Source organism: Heteronotia binoei, chromosome 9, assembly GCF_032191835.1.
Source record: "Heteronotia binoei isolate CCM8104 ecotype False Entrance Well chromosome 9, APGP_CSIRO_Hbin_v1, whole genome shotgun sequence".
Taxonomy (NCBI): domain Eukaryota; kingdom Metazoa; phylum Chordata; class Lepidosauria; order Squamata; family Gekkonidae; genus Heteronotia; species Heteronotia binoei.
This window is the reverse complement of record NC_083231.1, coordinates 118,418,508-118,437,552: the sequence shown is the minus strand read 5'-3', so window position 1 is coordinate 118,437,552 and position 19,045 is coordinate 118,418,508. Positions and strand designations below refer to the sequence as shown.

General features: G+C 49.7%; 1 protein-coding gene across 1 annotated transcript in view; it reads left to right on the top strand.

Annotated features, from left to right (window-relative positions):
- The window catches only part of DDRGK1 (DDRGK domain containing 1), a 64,115-nt gene that overhangs the window by 25,202 nt on the left and 19,868 nt on the right, over positions 1 to 19,045 (top strand). The window contains exons 3-5 of the mRNA XM_060247193.1: positions 2,228 to 2,334; positions 3,108 to 3,209; positions 16,404 to 16,526. Coding sequence (XP_060103176.1) covers positions 2,228 to 2,334; positions 3,108 to 3,209; positions 16,404 to 16,526 — 332 coding nt within the window. The remainder of the gene's footprint in view (positions 1 to 2,227; positions 2,335 to 3,107; positions 3,210 to 16,403; positions 16,527 to 19,045) is intronic.

The following is a 19,045-nucleotide window of genomic DNA, read 5'->3' as shown; positions in this document are numbered from 1 at the left end:
TCTTGCAACTTATCGATGCGGCGGAAACACTTTGATACTCTTTCTGAGCTTTTGCCTTTGGTTGAGATTTGTGGTCGGAGCCCCCTGTGCTAGAAGAGGACTGGAAGGAGGAAGAATCGAGTCTACCTCCTGTTCATTGGGACTCCTTTGAGGGAATTGTGAAACTTTGGGGGAATTGTTATTGAAGAAGAAGAATTGCAGATTTATACCCCGCCCTTCTCTCTGAATCTCTTATGTCTTCTCCCCCCACAACAGACACCCTGTGAGGTGGGTGGGGCTGGAGAGGGCTCTCACAGCAGCTGCCCTTTCAAGGACAACCTCTGCCAGAGCTATGGCTGACCCAAGGCCATTCCAGCAGCTGCAAGTGGAGGAGTGGGGAATCAAACCCGGTTCTCCCAGATAAGAGAGCTATGGCTGACCCAAGGCCCTTCCAGCAGCTGCAAGTGGAGGAGTGGAGGAATCCAACCCGGTTCTCCCAGATAAGAGAGCTCTGGCTGACCCAAGGCCATTCCAGCAGGTGCAAGTGGAGGAGTGGGGAATCAAACCCGGTTCTCCCAGATAAGAGAGCTATGGCTGACCCAAGGCCATTCCAGCAGGTGCAAGTGGAGGAGTGGGGAATCAAACCCAGTTCTCCCAGATAAGAGAGCTATGGCTGACCCAAGGCCATTCCAGCAGGTGCAAGTGGAGGAGTAGGGAATCAAACCCGGTTCTCCCAGATAAGAGAGCTATGGCTGACCCAAGGCCATTCCAGCAGGTGCAAGTGGAGGAGTGGGGAATCAAACCCGGTTCTCCCAGATAAGAGAGCTATGGCTGACCCAAGGCCATTCCAGCAGGTGCAAGTGGAGGAGTGGGGAATCAAACCCGGTTCTCCCAGATAAGAGAGCTATGGCTGACCCAAGGCCATTCCAGCAGGTGCAAGTGGAGGAGTAGGGAATCAAACCCAGTTCTCCCAGATAAGAGAGCTCTGGCTGACCCAAGGCCATTCCAGCAGGTGCAAGTGGAGGAGTGGGGAATCAAACCTGGTTCTCCCAGATAAGAGAGCTCTGGCTGACCCAAGGCCATTCCAGCAGGTGCAAGTGGAGGAGTGGGGAATCAAACCTGGTTCTCCCAGATAAGAGAGCTATGGCTGACCCAAGGCCATTCCAGCAGGTGCAAGAGGAGGAGTGGGGAATCAAACCCAGCTCTCCCAGATAAGAGTCCGCACACTTAACCACTATACCAAGCTGGCTCTCAAACTACACCAACCGACTCTCAAATTGTTATTGCTATTCCTGTAAGACATGCCTGTTTAGACAGGCTTTTAACATCTAATCGGAGGCATTTTAACATCTGACAGCGGCGCTCAGCACCCGTCTGAGCCCGCTTCAGCAGGGAGGGCGGGATAGGAATGGAAGTAAATAAATAAATAAATCACCCCACAGCAAAAACTTTCTTTCTGAAGCAGGCAGCAAAATAAAGCGCTTGAAACGTCAAAGCATTTTAACGACTAGCGCTGTTTACGTCATCTTGGAACCACAAATTATATCTTCATTTATACTGTCCTGTTTTTAACAATGCTTTATTGTAATAATTTTATTGAAATGATTTAACATTGTCGCTTTACGGCTTTACTTGTTGTTTTACTTGTTGTTAGCCGCCCTGAGCCCAGCTGGGGAGGGCGGGGTAGAAACCCAAATAAGAAATAAATAAGAAATATTTAGTCTTCTATTGAACGTATTTGTAGGATTTTGTTTCAATACATTCTTAGTTATTCGGTCACTAGAAGTTCGAGCCGACGGGTTCTTGCAGCTGCTTAAAAGCATACAAACCTTTCCCAAAAAAAAAAAATTGCAAAGTATGCTGATATCTGTGAATTATGCATAATTGCCTGCTGCTGTTAAGTTATAAATTATATAAACTGGATCGGCTTTTAAGAATATGTATTTAATTATTGTATCATTTTGATGTCGTTTTAATTATTGTATATTGTATAATGTTTTACTTGAATGTTGTTAGCCGCCCTGAGCCTGCCTAGGCGGGGAGGGCGGGATACAAATAAAATTTAATAATAATAATAATAATAAAAGCAGACGGGCAGGGTTCACATTAGCAGCCCCAGCTTCCACGATGAGCTACCCAGAGCAGGAGACATCTATCAGATTTCCTGATATCCCCTCCCCCGTGGCACAGTCCTTTTGATAACGGGCTCTCCCGCTTTTCCTTTTCATCTTTTATTAACCGGACGCAGACGAAAACGACGGAGCCGAAACAGCAGAGCCCCACGTTTCCGGGAAGATCGGCGCGAAGAAGCAAAGAAAGCTAGAGGAGAAGCAAGCCAGGAAAGCGCAGCGGGAGGTGAGGGTTCTCTGCGGCTTGTGAAGGGTGAAAGAAAGGGCAGAGATTATTATTTTTTTTCAGCAATAAAAAAGATCGTTCACTTGTAGAAGGAATGGTTTAAGAGTAAGGGTGAGAATCACCTTCCCCCCCCCCCACCCCGCGATCACTGAGTCGCTAAGTTGGATTGCGGGTCCAGAACAGTGACTCATACAGAGGTGCATCAGCTGCCTCTGTAGGTGGTTTTGGTGTATCTTTGCGTGGTAGGGTTATACCTAGTAGAAAGTTGTCGGCTGTGACTGGGCAGCGAGAGAGAGAGAGAGAGAGAGAGCCCTGTCGTTATTCACCAAGGTTGTGCACAGCCACTGTTGTCGTACAGCATAATTCGGGTTTTCCCTTACGCAGGCCTACTTTTGTAGCAGGAGCTCCTTTGTGTATTAGGCCATGCCCCCCCCTGCTATAGCCAATCCTCTGAGAGCTTACAGTAAGCCCTGTAAGAAGAGCCCTGTAAGCTCTTGGAGGATTGGCTACATCACGGGGGGGGGGGGGGGGATGGCCTAATATGCAAAGGAGCTCCTGCTACAAAGAAAGCCCTGCCCTTATGTATTCAAATGTAATGTGTGTTCGTGCGCATGCACGCATGTTAGCTCAAGGTAGTTAATAGCTTTAAGTCTGTCCTGTATGTGGTTAAGCAAACCAGCCAGTGCGAGTGAGCGGTTTCTTTTTAAAAAAATTCCACGAAGAATAACATGTTGGCTTCTGTCCTCTCCCTTCACCCTCCCGGATCCCGAAAGGCCGACGAGGCCGAACGTGGGGAGCGAAAGAAGGCGGAGCAAAAACGGGAGGAGGAGCGGCAAAAAGAGGAGGAGCGTCTTCGCCAGGAAGAGGAACGGAAGGTGGGTGCTTCAGCTTGTGGGGTTGGGCGGTGGGACACTGTCTGCTTTTAGAAGTGTCCTGTACTTCCGAGGGGCCAGGCATCTCATTATCAGGGCGCCCGGTACGTCCAATGGGGCAGGCAGCTCGTTACAAGGAGGGGAATATGGATTACATTTTTAAACCCGTATGTCCCGTACGTAGGGGTGGAATTCTAGCTGGAGCTCCTTTGCATATTAGGCCACACTCCTCTGATGTAGCCAATCCTCCAAAAACTTACAAAAAACACCCTTGTGAGTCTTGGAGGATTGGCTACATCAGGGGGTGTGGCCTAATATGGTAAGGAGCTCCTGCTAGAATTCCACCCATGCCCTTATGTCTGATGGGGCAGGTAGCTCATTGCCAGGGAGCAGGGGTGGAATTCTAGCAGGAGCTCCTTTGCCTGGTGGAGGGACGGTGGCTCAGTGGCAGAGCATCTGCTTGGCAAGCAGAAGGTCCCAGGTTCAATCCCCGACATCTCCGACTAAAAAGGGTCCAGGCAAGGAGGCGGGAAAAACCTCAGCTTGAGACCCTGGAGAGCCACTGCAGTCTGAGTAGACAAGACTGACTTTGATGGACCGAGTATCTGATTCAGTAGAAGGCAGCTTCATATGTTCATATATGTTCATATGTCTAAGGGGAGGGACGGTGGCTCAGTGGTAGAGCATCTGCTTGGTAAGCAGAAGGTCCCAGGTTCAATCTCCAGCATCTCCAACTAAAAAGGGTCCAGGCAAGGAGGCGTGAAAAACCTCAGCTGGAGACCCTGGAGAGCCGCTGCGAGTCTGAGTAGACAAGACTGACTTTGATGGACCCAGGCTCTGATTCAGTAGAAGGCAGCTTCATATGTTCATGTTCATACACCCCTGACGTAGCCAATTCTCCAAGAGCTTACAAGGCTCTTTTTTGATAGATCCAAGTGGGCAGCCGTGTTGGTCCAAAGCAGTAGAACAAAGCAGTAGACAAGGTGGAACTTTAAGACCAACTAAGTTTTATTCCGAATGTAAGCTTTTGTATGCTCTAAGCTTGCATTCTGAATAAAACCAACAAACAACAAAAGTTCAACAAACTGCTTGTATTGTAGCCCACAATACCTGATCCCCTCGTCTGATGAAGTGTGCTTAGAGAGCACACGGAAGCTTACGTTCTAAACAAAACTTGGTTGGTCTTAAAGGTGCCACTTAACTCCTGCTTTGTTCTAAGGCTCTTTTTTGTAAGCTCTTGGAGAATTGGCTACGTCAGGGGTGTGTGGCCTAATATGCAATGGAGCTCCTGCTAGAATTCCACCCCTGGTTCTGAGCATGGTTCTAGTAACCCGGCCCTCTTTACACAGGGTCTTCCCCAGCCTCCCCCAGTCCTTTAGAACACTATGCTCAGGGGTGGAATTCTAGCAGAAGCTCCTTTGCATATTAGGCCACACACCCCTGATGTAGCCAATCCTCCAAGGCTCTTCTTTGTAAGCTCTTAGAGGATTGGTTACATCAGGGGTGTGTGGCCTAATATGCAAAGGAGCTCCTGCTAGAATTCCACCCTGCCAGGAAGGGGTTATTGATGTACATTTTAAACCCCGTCCTTCCTGGGAAGAACGTGAGGCAGCATGCTTGCCTTCATGCGCACACTTGGGCTTTTATCCTCACAACAGCCCTGTGAGGTAGACCAGGCTGGGAGTTTGTTAGCAATCCAAATTCACCAGGACCGGACTTGGGTCTTCTCGGTGTGAGTTCAGTGTGGTAGTTGGTACCATGGTCAAGGACTATGAAAACTAGAGCCATAACATTTAGCATCTCTTTAGTGCTTTCTGAGCACGTAGTGCCGCTTATGGGCACTTTTGGAATTCTGAGACTGTATGATGGGCGCAGCCACAAAATGGCTGCCACAGAAGGTGGATCCGCTCACAAAATGGCTGCCGCAGAAGGCAGAATCACTCACAAAATGGCTGCCACAGAAGGCAGAACCATCCACAAAATGGCTGCCACATAAGAAGACGACATTGGATTTATTTTCCACTCTCCACTCAGAGTGGCTCACAATCTCCTTTATCTTCCTCCCCCACAACAGACACCCTGTGATGTGGGTGGGGCTGGAGAGGGCTCTCCCAGCAGCTGCCCTTTCAAGGACAACCTCTGCCAGAGCTATGGCTGACCCAAGGCCATTCCAGCAGCTGCAAGTGGAGGTGTGTGGAATCCAACCTGGTTCTCCCAGATAAGAGTCCGTACACGTAACCACTTCACCAAACTGGCTCATTTTGTGGAACCACCCACAAAACGGCTGTCACAAAAGGCGGAACAAAATGGCCGCCACAGTTTACCTTTAATCTCACAGCAAAAAACTTTGTGTCGTGGTGGCAGCTGCTGCCAAAGCTGTATTTTAAAAAAATCTGCACAGCCAATCGGATCTCCACTCGACCTTGCCCATTTTCTAGAAACGCTTGGTTGTTACCAGAAAAGATGTTGGCGGGTACCACGTTGGAGACCTTTAGTCTGACGCACATACGCTACAGCCTGGAGGGTTATGTTATTTTCTTCATATTGGGAGTGAGGGGCTGAGGCAGAGATAGAAAAGAAGCTTGTGCGCGTTCTTGTGACCTCACAGCAGAGGTCAGGTTTGAAGCAGGCATTTCTTGAGGGCAGCTCCCTTGAAGGCCCCCTGCTTTGCTTGGCCGCCCTAGGAGAACTTGGGCTTTGTGCTGGGTTTTCAGTAACGACGGCTGTGTGACACTGAAACTTAAGCTTCCTTGAGAATTGTTTCCCAAAGGGGTGGAACGTTGTGTATATACACATCAGCCACCAGCCTCCAAGAGAGAGATCTTGGGGTCACGGTAGGCAACTCACTGAAAATGTCGAGACAGTGTGCGACTGCAATAAAAAAAAATAAAGGCCAACATTATGCTGGGAATTATTAGGAAGGGAACTGAAAACAAATCAGCCAGCATAATAATGCCCTTGTATGAATCGATGGTGCGGCCTCATTTGGTGTACTGTGTACAATTCTGGTCACTGCACCTCAAAAAAGATAGTATAGCACTGGGAAAAGTCCAGAAAAGGGCAACTAGAATGATTCAAGGGTTGGAACACTTTCCCTAGGAAGAAAGGTTAAAACACTTGGGGCTCTTTAGTTTGGGGAAACGTCGGCTGAGGGGTAGAGGTTTACGATGCATGGGATAGAAAAGGTAGAGAAAGAAGTCCTTTTCTCCCTTTCTCACAATACAAGAACCCATGGACGCTCAATGAAATTGCTGAGCAGTCGGGTTAGAACAGATAAAAGGAAGTCCTTCTTCACCCGAAGGGTGATTATCATGTGGAATTCACTGCCACAGGAGGTGGTGGTGGCTACAAGCATAGATGGCTTCAAGAGGGGATTGGATAAAAATATGGAGCAGAGGTTCATCCGTGGCTTTTAGCCACAGGGTATTGATGGAACTCTCTGGGACAGTGATGCTCTGTATTCTTGCTGCTTGGTGCAGTGTGGGGGCACAGTGTGAGGGCTTCTTGTGTCCTGGCCCCACTGATGGACCTCCTCATGGCACCTGGGTTTTTTGGCCTCTGTGTGACACAGAGTGTTGGACTGGATGGGCCGCTGGCCTGATCCCACATAGCTTCTCTTATGTTCTTATCACAAAGTGTTGGACTGGATGGGCCATTGGCCTGATCCAACATGGCTTCTCATATGTTCTTATGTGACACAGAGTGTTGGACTGGATGGGCCACTGGCCTGATCCAACAGGACTTCTCATATGTTCTTATGTGACACAGAGTGTTGGACTGGATGGGCCATTGGCCTGATCCAACAGGACTTCTCATATGTTCTTATATGACACATGTTGGATTGGATGGGCCACTGGCCTGATCCAACAGGGCTGCTCTTATGTTCTTATGTGACACAGAGTGTTGGACTGGATGGGCCACTGGCCTGATCCAACAGGGCTTCTCTTATGTTCTTATTTGACACAGAGTGTTGGACTGGATGGGCCATTGGCCTGATCCAACACGGCTTCTCTTTTGTTCTTATGAGACACAGAGTGTTGGACTGGATGGGCCACTGGCCTGATCCAACATGGCTTCTCTTTTGTTCTTATGTGACACAGAGTGTTGGACTGGATTGGCCATTGGCCTGATCCAACATGGCTTCTCTTATGTTCTTGCCCCCTGCCTTAGCAAAAGTGACTTAAAATGATTTTTTGGGGGTACAGAAATGTTTTGCACTTATGGGTAAGGCCCTTATTTTACTGCCGTGAGCATAAACGTTGGCTTTCCTTGGAAGGAAGGAGCGTGGCTCGTGCTCTTCTGCACACGCAAGCTTCGAAGTGTCTCTTCTGCTAATGGGATTGGAAACCTGAAAATACATTTTTTTTAAAGAGCTGGTTTCCTCCAAAAAGCCCCGGCAGCCTGATAGACTCCATTCTGCAAGACGTCCGCGCCCTGCCGCTGCTGGCTGCTTCGGCTTTGACGTGGCCCTGGGAATTTCCCTTCTGCCCTTGGAGTTTTTTTCGGCGGAGGAAATGGTTTACCACAGACACCTTATCAGCGAGAGCGAGAGTTTCATGTTGCAGAGCTGCCGTCCTCTTACTGGCAACGAAAGAAACAAACACCGTGATGTGCAGGCTAACAATAGGCAGTATTGCATAGGGCATCGGCAGTAGAGGTTTTTGCATTCAGCAGAGGCTCAGGACTGGCCTGCTTAAAAATCATACACTGCAGCGGCTTTGAGCTAATTTGCTATCAAAAGCACGGCTCGCTCAGAGGTCATTTTGTACAAAAATAGGTGGCGGAGCTCTTCCAGGGATTGTTATGCAGCTGCACCTACTATTCAGTGGACAAGGAGGTGGGACTCTCAGAAGGAGGAGGTGGGACTCTCAGAAAGGTTCAGGAGCTGTGCTCCTGTGAGCTCCCACTGAATCCGAGGCCTGGCTGTTGTTATTCAGTCGCCCAGTCGAGTCCAACTCTTTGCGACCTAGGGTTGCCAATCCCCAGGCAGTGGCAGGGGATCCCCCAGTTTGGAGGCCCTCCCCCCTTTCAGGGACATCAGAAAGCGGGGGGTGGGGGGAAGGAAATGTCTGCTGGGCACTCCATTATCCCGTATGGAGACCATCCCCATACTGAATAATGAAGAATTGATCCCCAGGTGTCTGAGGCTCTGGGGGGACCCTGTATTTTTTTTTTTTTTTAGATAGAGGCACCAGATTTTCAGCATAGCTTCCAGTGCCTCTCCCCAAAATACCCTCCAGGTTTTAAAAAGATTGGACCAGGGGGTCCAATTCTATGAGCACCCAAAGAAAGTGCCCCTATCCATTATTTCTAATGGAGGGAAGGCATTTAAAAGGTGTGCAGTCCCTTTAAATGTGATGGCCAGAACTCCCTTTGGAGTTCAGTTGTACTTGTCACAACTTTACCCCTGGCTCCACCCCCAGTGTCTCCTGGCTCCACCCCCAAAGTCCCCAGATATTTCTTGAATTGGACTTGGCAACCCTATTGCGACCTCCTGGACCAAGTCACGCCAGGCCCTCCCGTCTTCCACCATCCTCCGAAGTCTGCTCAAAATGGCCACAGAGGAGAAAGTAATTTGAAAAGTATGTGAGGAGTAAGGTTTTCTTATGACAATTATATTTCAGGAAACAGTTTAAGGCAGATGCGGAGCTGATATATTTAAAGCGACCTTCTGTACTCCCTGCATATCAGTAGCACTTCAGGACTAGAGCATTAAACGTTCCCTGAGCATACGCAGAATGCCTTTTTGTCTGCATTTGGCTCGCCCCAATCCACCTGCTTCCAGATCTATACAGGGATCGTTTCTGTAGAAACACAGGTGGTGGAGCTCATCCAGGGATTGTTATGCAGCTGCACCTACTATTCAATGGACAAGGAGGTGGGACTCTTAGAAAGGTTCAGGGGCTGCGCTCCTGTGAGCTCCCACTGAATCCAAGGCCTGGGCTTGCTCAAAATCAGAATTGAAAATAAATAATCCTGGAGAGTCGAAGAGCGATTGGCCATCTAAAAGAACAGCTTGCTTTGAATAAAAAGACTGCAGGGAGCGACAAAGGCCAGCAGAACTCCAGAAGGCCTGTGCATCCCGTTAAAAGAATAAGTTAGGATTGGCTTTAGCTCCAAATATATGCACTTAAGCGTCATTGAGTGGATGAGAGAATTTGGCCTAGAAGATGCTGCAGAAGAGCATTTATATTGAGTTGTTGTTACGAGGGGCTGGTCACCCCGGGAGAATTTTAGGAAGGATTACTCCTGAGGAAGTCCATTGACGAAATGAGCCTATATCCGGGTGCTCACAGGACTTTTCTTCTTATATTGAAATATGAGAATGGGCCTCTGTTATAATACGAAGTATATAAAGATAATTTACAAAGGTTTTTAAATGGTTTCGTTAAATATTTGCTAGCCTGCACATCACAGCGTTTGTTTCTTTTCTTGCCTAACTTATTAACTGTGATCCCTTTTTGTTGATTGTCCTCTGACTGGCATCCCACGAGGCTTTGCTTTTTTAAAAAAAAAAAAAAGTCTACCTTTCTTTGCTTGGTCTTTCTCCACTTTGCAAAGATTCTCTGTTACCAGGAAGCCTCGATTCGAAATGGATGCATTTCTAATATCCCAGGATTTTTTTTTAAAAAGGGGCTTCAGTTGAGGAGTTAAGGCTCTTACAAATTCAGCTTCCAAAATGCTTGAAGGGGAGATACGGCTCTGGGTTTAATTTGCACGCACCGTTGCCAGTTAAAATCACACTACGGCGGGGGTGTCGAACTCTTTTGTTATTAGGGCTGGATCTGACATAAATGAGACCTTGTTGGGCCGGGCCGTGGGTGTACCTATTTAAGATTAGGTAGCAGAGAGATAAATTTTTATAAAGAACACAAACACAAATATATATATTTTTAAAACTTCAAACGTGCTTAAAACGTTAGAACTCGTTGGTCTTAAATATGCCTCCTGTGGCAGCCGATATGTGGCTGACTGAGCCTCCTGTGGCAGCCAGTTTGTGGTCAGCTGAGCCTCCTGTGGTGGCCATTTTGTGGCTTCACCCACCACTCTGTGTCAGAATTTCAAAGGGGGCTACAGACTAAAAAAACCCCTGCACTAAGCGTTGTACATTATTCTCTCCGCCATAAGAACATAAGAGACGCCATGTTGGATCAGGGCAATGGCACATCCAGTCCAACACTCTGCATCACAGAAGAACATAAGAGACGCCATGTTGGATCAGGCCAATGGCCCCTCCAGTCCAACACTCTGTGTCATATAAGAACATAAGAGAAGCCTTGTTGGATCAGGCCAATGGCCCATCCAGTCCAACACTCTGTGTCACATAAGAACATAAGAGACACCATGTTGGATCAGGCCAATGGCCCCTCCAGTCCAACACTCTGCGTCACAGAAGAACATAAGAGACGCCATGTTGGATCAGGCCAATGGCCCCTCCAGTCCAACACTCTGTGTCATATAAGAACATAAGAGAAGCCTTGTTGGATCAGGCCAATGGCCCATCCAGTCCAACACTCTGTGTCATATAAGAACATAAGAGACGCCATGTTGGATCAGGCCAATGGCCCCTCCAGTCCAACACTCTGTGTCACATAAGAACATAAGAGACGCCATGTTGGATCAGGCCAATGGCCCCTCCAGTCCAACACTCTGTGTCACATAAGAACATAAGAGAAGTCTTGTTGGATCAGGCCAATGGCCCATCCAGTCCAACACTCTGGGTCACATAAGAACATAAGAGAAGCCATGTTGGATGTGGCCAATGGCCCATCCAGTGCAACACTCTGTGTCACATAAGACAGGGGAAGGATGGTGGCTCAGTGGTAGAGCATCTGCTTGGTAAGCAGAAGGTCACAGGTTCAATCCCCGCCATCTCCAAAAAAGGGTCCAGGCAAGAAGGTGTGAAAAACCTCAGCTTGAGACCCTGGAGAGCCGCTGCCAGTCTGAGTAGGCAATACTGACTTTGATAGACCGAGGGTCTGATTCAGTATAAGGCAGCTTCATATGTTCATAAGAACATAAGAGAAGCCATGTTGGATGAGGCCAATGGCCCATCCAGTCCAACACTCTGTGTCACATAAGAACATAAGAGAAGCCATGTTGGATCAGGCCAATGGCCCATCCAGTCCAACATTCTGTGTCACATAAGAACATAAGAAAAGCCCTGTTGGATCAGGCCAGTGGCCCATCCAGTCCAACACTCTGTGTCACATAAGAACATAAGAGAAGCCTTGTTGGATCAGGCCAATGACCCATCCAGTCCAACACTGTGTGTCATGTAAGAACATAAGAGACGCCATGTTGGATCAGGGCAATGGCCCATCCAGTCTAACACTCTGTGTCACATAAGAACATAAGAGAAGTCATATTGGATCAGGCCAATGGCCCATCCAGTCCAACACTCTGTGTCACATAAGAACATAAGAGACGCCATGTTGGATCAGGGCAATGGCCCATCCAGTCCAACACTCTGTGTCACATAAGAACATAAGAGAAGTCATATTGGATCAGGGCAATGGCCCATCCAGTCCAACACTCTGTGTCACATAAGAACATAAGAGAAGTCATATTGGATCAGGCCAATGGCCCATCCAGTCCAACACTCTGTGTCACATAAGAACATAAGAGACGCCATGTTGGATCAGGGCAATGGCCCATCCAGTCCAACACTCTGTGTCACATAAGAACATAAGAGAAGTCATATTGGATCAGGGCAATGGCCCATCCAGTCCAACACTCTGTGTCACATAAGAACATAAGAGAAGTCATATTGGATCAGGGCAATGGCCCATCCAGTCCAACACTCTGTGTCACATAAGAACATAAGAGAAGTCATATTGGATCAGGCCAATGGCCCATCCAGTCCAACACTCTGTGTCACATAAGAACATAAGAGACGCCATGTTGGATCAGGGCAATGGCCCATCCAGTCCAACACTCTGTGTCACATAAGAACATAAGAGAAGTCATATTGGATCAGGGCAATGGCCCATCCAGTCCAACACTCTGTGTCACATAAGAACATAAGAGACGCCATGTTGGATCAGGCCAATGGCCCCTCCAGTCCAACACTCTGTGTCACATAAGAACATAAGAGACGCCATGTTGGATCAGGGCAATGGCCCATCCAGTCCAACACTCTGTGTCACATAAGAACATAAGAGAAGTCATATTGGATCAGGGCAATGGCCCATCCAGTCCAACACTCTGTGTCACATAAGAACATAAGAGACGCCATGTTGGATCAGGCCAATGGCCCCTCCAGTCCAACACTCTGTGTCACATAAGAACATAAGAGACGCCATGTTGGATCAGGGCAATGGCCCATCCAGTCCAACACTCTGTGTCACATAAGAACATAAGAGAAGTCATATTGGATCAGGGCAATGGCCCATCCAGTCCAACACTCTGTGTCACATAAGAACATAAGAGACGCCATGTTGGATCAGGCCAATGGCCCCTCCAGTCCAACACTCTGTGTCACATAAGAACATAAGAGACGCCATGTTGGATCAGGGCAATGGCCCATCCAGTCCAACACTCTGTGTCACATAAGAACATAAGAGAAGTCATATTGGATCAGGGCAATGGCCCATCCAGTCCAACACTCTGTGTCACATAAGAACATAAGAGAAGTCATATTGGATCAGGCCAATGGCCCATCCAGTCCAACACTCTGTGTCACACAGTGGCCAAAAAACACATGATGGCCACATGAATAAACAGCTTGAAAAGAGGATTAGACAGATTCATGGAGGATAAGTCCATCTATCAGTGGCTACAAGCCAGTGTGACTGAGAGGAACCTCCACATTCAGAGGCAGTCAACCACTGAATCCCAAATCCAGGAGGCAACCTCAGGGGAAGGCCTCGGCCTCTCTGCCCTGTTGTCGGCCCTCCAGAGGAACTGGTTGGCCACTGCATGAGACAAGATGCTGGACTAGATGGACCCTCACTGGTCTGATCCATCAGAGCTCTTCTGATGTTCTTATCTGGGGAAGGCCTTGGCCCCTGTGCCCTGTTGTTGACTATCCAGGAGAACTGGTTGACTACTGTGTGAGACAAGATGCTGGACTAGATGGACCATTGGTCCGATCCAGCAGGGCTCTTCTTCAGGCCAGGTTAACAGTTAAGCCAACTAGGCACTGGCCTATGGGCCCCCACACCTTTAGAGCCCCAGGCCGGCTCCCCCCCCCTCCCAGTTTCTCCCCTGCTTGCAGCCTTCCCAGCCTGCACACGCAGCCAGCAACTGAGCCACTTTTTGCCTGACTTGCCTGGTGCGGCTGCTTTTTGCATCATTGCCTAGTTTGTCTCTCTCTGCTTCTCCCCTGCAGCTTTGTCAAAGGGGCTTTTGAGAAGGTGCCTGTAGGCTGCAGTGGGGGTCGCTGGTGGCATGCCGGGCACTCTGAGGTAATTTGCAAGGGGGCTCCCAAGATTTTGACTGCCTAGGGGCCTCCATAGGGTTTAATCCGGCACTGCTTTTCTTATATATTTTTTATATATATATATACTATTATATAGTAGCTAGTAGCTACTATACCTAAGAATATATATAGTTACTAACTACTAGATAGTAGAGAGCCAGTTGGTGTAGTGGTTAAGCGTGCAGGCTCTTATATGGGAGAACCAGGTTGGATTCCCCACTCCTCCACTTGCAGCTGCTGGAATGGCCTTGAGTCAGCCATCGCTCTCGTGGGAGTTGTCCTTGAAAGGGCAGCTGCTGTGAGAGCCCTCTCAGCCCCACCCACCTCACAGGGTGTCTGTTGTGGGGGAGGAAGATAAAGGAAATTGTGAGCCACTCTGAGATTTGGAGTGGAGGGCGGGTTATAAATCCAATATCATCTTTTTCTTCTACTATTAAAATAATAATGGGAGCAAAGACAGCAGCAGGTAAGTAGCCAAAAGCCCCAGACCTGAGGTGAAACTGAAGCACCAGGTCAAACAAAAGGTCTGCGGAGAGAGTGCTGCAATGGACCTCTCACAGGAGAGAGAACTTGGGTGCCGCCACTGAGAAGGCCCTGCCTTGTGTAGCCATCTACTGCTCCCTGGACAGAAGTGGGAAAGAAAGCAGAGCCATATCTAACTGTCTCTGCAGCATTGTTCCCTCTAAGCTGAGTGAGCGTGAGCTAGCTCACAGATTTTTAGCCTCACACCTTCTTGTCTTAGCTCGGGAAGGGTCGCCCCAGAGCACACTAATTGATGCAGCAGCTCACAGCTTTAATGCCAGAAGCTCACAAAGTAGAATTTTTGCTCACAAGACACTGCGGCTCAGAGGGAACCTTGCTCCGCAGTTAGGCTTATCTGGAGGAGGACTGTCCCAAACTGTTTGGGCTTCGCAGATCATAACCAGGACTTTGAGTTTGGCTTGAAAGCCAACCAGGAGCCTCTGGCAGGAATAAAACAATCAGCCTTTTGTACGGGCCTTGATGGGTACACCAGTTGACACATTCTGTCCTGGCTGCAGCTTCTGAGCTTCTCCCAAACCCAGCCTTTGTGGAGAGAATGCTGCAGCCACTCTGCCGTGAGGGTAACAAGGCTAATTGTGTGGCAACAGCGATTTGTGGAGTTCAGAAATTAGCTCTCAGTTTTGCACCAGTTCATGGCCAGACCTGATAACTGCAAAAGGATCTGCTGGGTGGGGTGGGGTGGGGGAGGGAGGGACTTCCTGTTCTCTGCAGAGTGATTGAAACAAGCATATGCAAATGTGCAAAGGAGTTATAAGACCATCAGTCTCCCTCGCTGCAGGAGGTAGCCTGAGCATACCTGTGGTTCAGAGCTTTGGTTCCTGTGCTTTAGAGGGAGAGAGACTGCTCAAGGCACAGCTGGTGAAATGAACAGGGCAAAGCAGGAGAGATTTCCCCAGCGTCGTCTCCTGGTTCGGGTGAATTTGAACCCCGTCCCCAGGGCAAGGTAAGCTGGGGGGATGAGTCGCTCTGAAATTTAAAAACCTGGTTTGTGAACTAACAAATGGATGCCTGACTCTTTCTTGTGGAGCAGGGCCTGATTTTTAGTGGCCCTTCAGCTGCCACACTCAACTGTCCCGTAAGAGCCCCGTGGCGCAGAGTGTTAAAGCTGCAGTACTTCAGTCCTAAGCTCTGCTCATGACCTGAGTTCGATCCCCGGCGGAAGCTGGGTTTTCAGGTAGGCGGCCCGAGGTCGACTCAGCTTTCCATCCTTCCGAGGTCGATAAAATGAGTACCCAGGTTGCTGGGGCGGGGGAGTGTAGATGACTGGGGAAGGTGATGGCAAACCACCCCGTAAAAAAGCCTGCCGTGAAAACGTTGTGAGAGCAACATCACCCCAGAGTCGGAAACGACTGGTGCTTGCAGAGGGGAACTTTCCTTTTCCTTTCCTCCTTCCTTGGAGGTTTTTAAACAGAAGCTAGATGGCCATCGAAGAGCCCCGTGGCGCAGAGTGGTAAAGCTGCAGTACTGCAGTCCTAAGCTCTGCTCACGACCTGAGTTCGATCCCCGGTGGAAGCTGGGTTTTCAGGTCTCTGGCTCAAGGTTGACTCAGCCTTCCATCCTTCTGAGGTCGGTCAAAGGAGTCCCCAGCTTGCCAGGGGGAAAGCGTAAATGACTGGGGAAGGCAATGGCAAACCACCCCGTCAGACGTCTGCCATGAAAACGTTGTAATGCAACATCACCCCAGAGTCAGAAACGACTGGTGCTTGCACAGGGGACCTTTCCCTTCCCTTTCCTAGGGCATTAAGAGCCCCATGGGCAGAGTGGTAAAGCTGCAGTACTGCAGTCCTAAGCTCTGCTCACGACCTGCGTTCGATCCCCAGCGGAAGCTGGGTTTTCAGGTAGCCGGCTCGAGGTCGACTCATCCAGGGTCGGTAAAAGGAGTACCCAGCTTGCTGCTGGGGGGGGGGGGAAGGGAAGTGTAGATGACTGGGGAAGGCGATGGCAAACCACCCCGTAAGAAAGTCTGCCGTGAAAACGTTGTGAGAGCAACGTCACCCCAGAGTCAGAAACGACTGGTGCTTGCACAGGGGGCCTTTCCTTTTCCAGCTGCTGGTAAAGCTGCAAACGAGAGGTTATTTTTTGCGCCGCTTTCGAAAAACGTAACGTGCACCGACTTTGATCTCTTTCCGGTGGCCAGTTTTGCTGTCGTTCAATTGCACCCCGCTGAAGCAAGGTAAGCATTAATATTTTTTTAAAAAAATTAATAAAAATGAATCCTGTCGTGCTTCTAGGAAGAAGAGAAGAGGAAGGCCAAAGAGGAGGAGGAGCTGCGGGAGCACGAGGAATACCTCAAGCTGAAGGAGAGCTTTGTCGTGGAAGAAGAAGGGGTCGATGAAGCCATGTCGGAGGAAGAGGTGAGTGACTCTGGGCCAGCTTGATTGGATTTCTTAGATTTATATCCTGCCCCCCCTGCCGTAGCACCAAACAACAGTAAAAGCAATAATCACAGTAAAGCAATGCAAACAAATAATTAATGAAACGTTTAAAACAATTCATCAGTTCAACGATTTGAACCATTCAAAACAACTTGGGGCCAGTGTCATTTAATTTCCAGTGCCATTCAGTGCTCCTTTTATGCTAATGCATCGGCAGTTCAGTTAAAGGCAAGCTGAAATGATGTTGTCTTGCAGAAGAAGAAGATATTGGATTTATATCCCGCCCTCCACTCAGAGCGGCTCACAATCTCCTTTATCTTCCTCCCCCCCAACAGACACCCTGTGAGGTGGGTGAGGCTGAGAGAGCTCTGACAGAAGCTGCCCTTTCAAGGACAACCTCTGCCAGAGCTATGGCTGACCCAAGGCCCTTCCAGCAGCTGCAAGTGGAGGAGTGGGGAATCAAACCCAGTTCTCCCAGATAAGAGAGCTATGGCTGACCCAAGGCCATTCCAGCAGCTGCAAGTGGAGGAGGGGGGAATCAAACCCGGTTCTCCCAGATAAGAGAGCCCTGGCTGACCCAAGGCCATTCTAGCAGGTGCAAGTGGAGGAGTGGGGAATCAAACCCAGTTCTCCCAGATAAGAGAGCTATGGCTGACCCAAGGCCATCCCAGCAGCTGCAAGTGGAGGAGTGGGGAATCAAACCCGGTTCTCCCAGATAAGAGAGCTGTGGCTGACCCAAGGCCATTCTAGCAGGTGCAAGCGGAGGAGTGGGGAATCAAACCCGGTTCTCCCAGATAAGAGAGCTGTGGCTGACCCAAGGCCATTCCAGCAGGTGCAAGTGGAGGAGAGGGGAATGAAACCCGGTTCTCCCAGATAAGAGAGCTATGGCTGACCCAAGGCCATTCTAGCAGCTGCAAGTGGAGGAGTGGGGAATCAAACCCGGTTCTCCCAGATAAGAGAGCTCTGGCTGACCAAAGGCCAACCTAGCAGGTGCAAGTGGTGGAGTGGGGAATCACACCCGGTTCTCCCAGATAAGAGAGCTCTGGCTGACCCAAGGCCATTCCAGCAGCTGCAAGTGGAGGAGTGGGGAACCAAACCCGGTTCTCCCAGATAAGAGAGCTATGGCTGACCCAAGGCCATTCTAGCAGCTGCAAGTGGAGGAGTGGGGAATCCAACCCGGTTCTCCCAGATAAGAGAGCTATGGCCGACCCAAGGCCATGCCAGCAGCTGCAAGTGGAGGAGTGGTGAATCCAACCCGGTTCTCCCAGATAAGAGAGCTCTGGCTGACCCAAGGCCATTCCAGCAGCTGCAAGTGGAGGAGTGGGGAATCAAACCCGCTTCTCCCAGATAAGAGAGCTCTGGCTGACCCAAGGCTATTCCAGCAGCTGCAAGTGGAGGAGTGGGGAATCAAACCCGGTTCTCCCAGATAAGAGAGCTATGGCTGACCCAAGGCCATTCCAGCAGCTGCAAGTGGAGGAGTGGGGAATGAAACCCGGTTCTCCCAGATAAGAGAGCTGTGGCTGACCCAAGGCCATTCTAGCAGGTGCAAGTGGAGGAGTGGGGAATCAAACCCGGTTCTCCCAGATAAGAGAGCTGTGGCTGACCCAAGGCCATTCCAGCAGGTGCAAGTGGAGGAGAGGGGAATGAAACCCGGTTCTCCCAGATAAGAGAGCTATGGCTGACCCAAGGCCATTCTAGCAGCTGCAAGTGGAGGAGTGGGGAATCAAACCCGGTTCTCCCAGATAAGAGAGCTCTGGCTGACCAAAGGCCAACCTAGCAGGTGCAAGTGGTGGAGTGGGGAATCACACCCGGTTCTCCCAGATAAGAGAGCTCTGGCTGACCCAAGGCCATTCCAGCAGCTGCAAGTGGAGGAGTGGGGAATCAAACCCGGTTCTCCCAGATAAGAGAGCTATGGCTGACCCAAGGCCATTCTAGCAGCTGCAAGTGGAGGAGTGGGGAATCCAACCCGGTTCTCCCAGATAAGAGAGCTATGGCCGACCCAAGGCCATGCCAGCAGCTGCAAGTGGAGGAGTGGTGAATCCAACCCGGTTCTCCCAGATAAGAGAGCTCTGGCTGACCCAAGGCCATGCCAGCAGCTGCAAGTGGAGGAGTGGGGAATCCAACCCGGTTCTCCCAGATAAGAGAGCTCTGGCTGACCCAAGGCCATGCCAGCAGCTGCAAGTGGAGGAGTGGGGAATCAAACCCGGTTCTCCCAGATAAGAGAGCTGTGGCTGACCCAAGGCCATTCCAGCAGGTGCAAGTGGAGGAGTGGGGAATCAAACCCGCTTCTCCCAGGTAAGAGTCCACACACTTAACCACTACACCAAACTGGCTCTCCAAACTTGCAGGCCTTGGGGAACGGGGCGAGGTCCCGCAAGGCTCTGACCTCCTCCGGCAGTTAGTTCCACCAAGGGGAGGGGGCAGCGACTGAGAAAACTCTTCCTCTGGTTGGTTTCAGTCTCGCCCTCCATCGGCCGGGGGATCGATAGTAGGTTTTG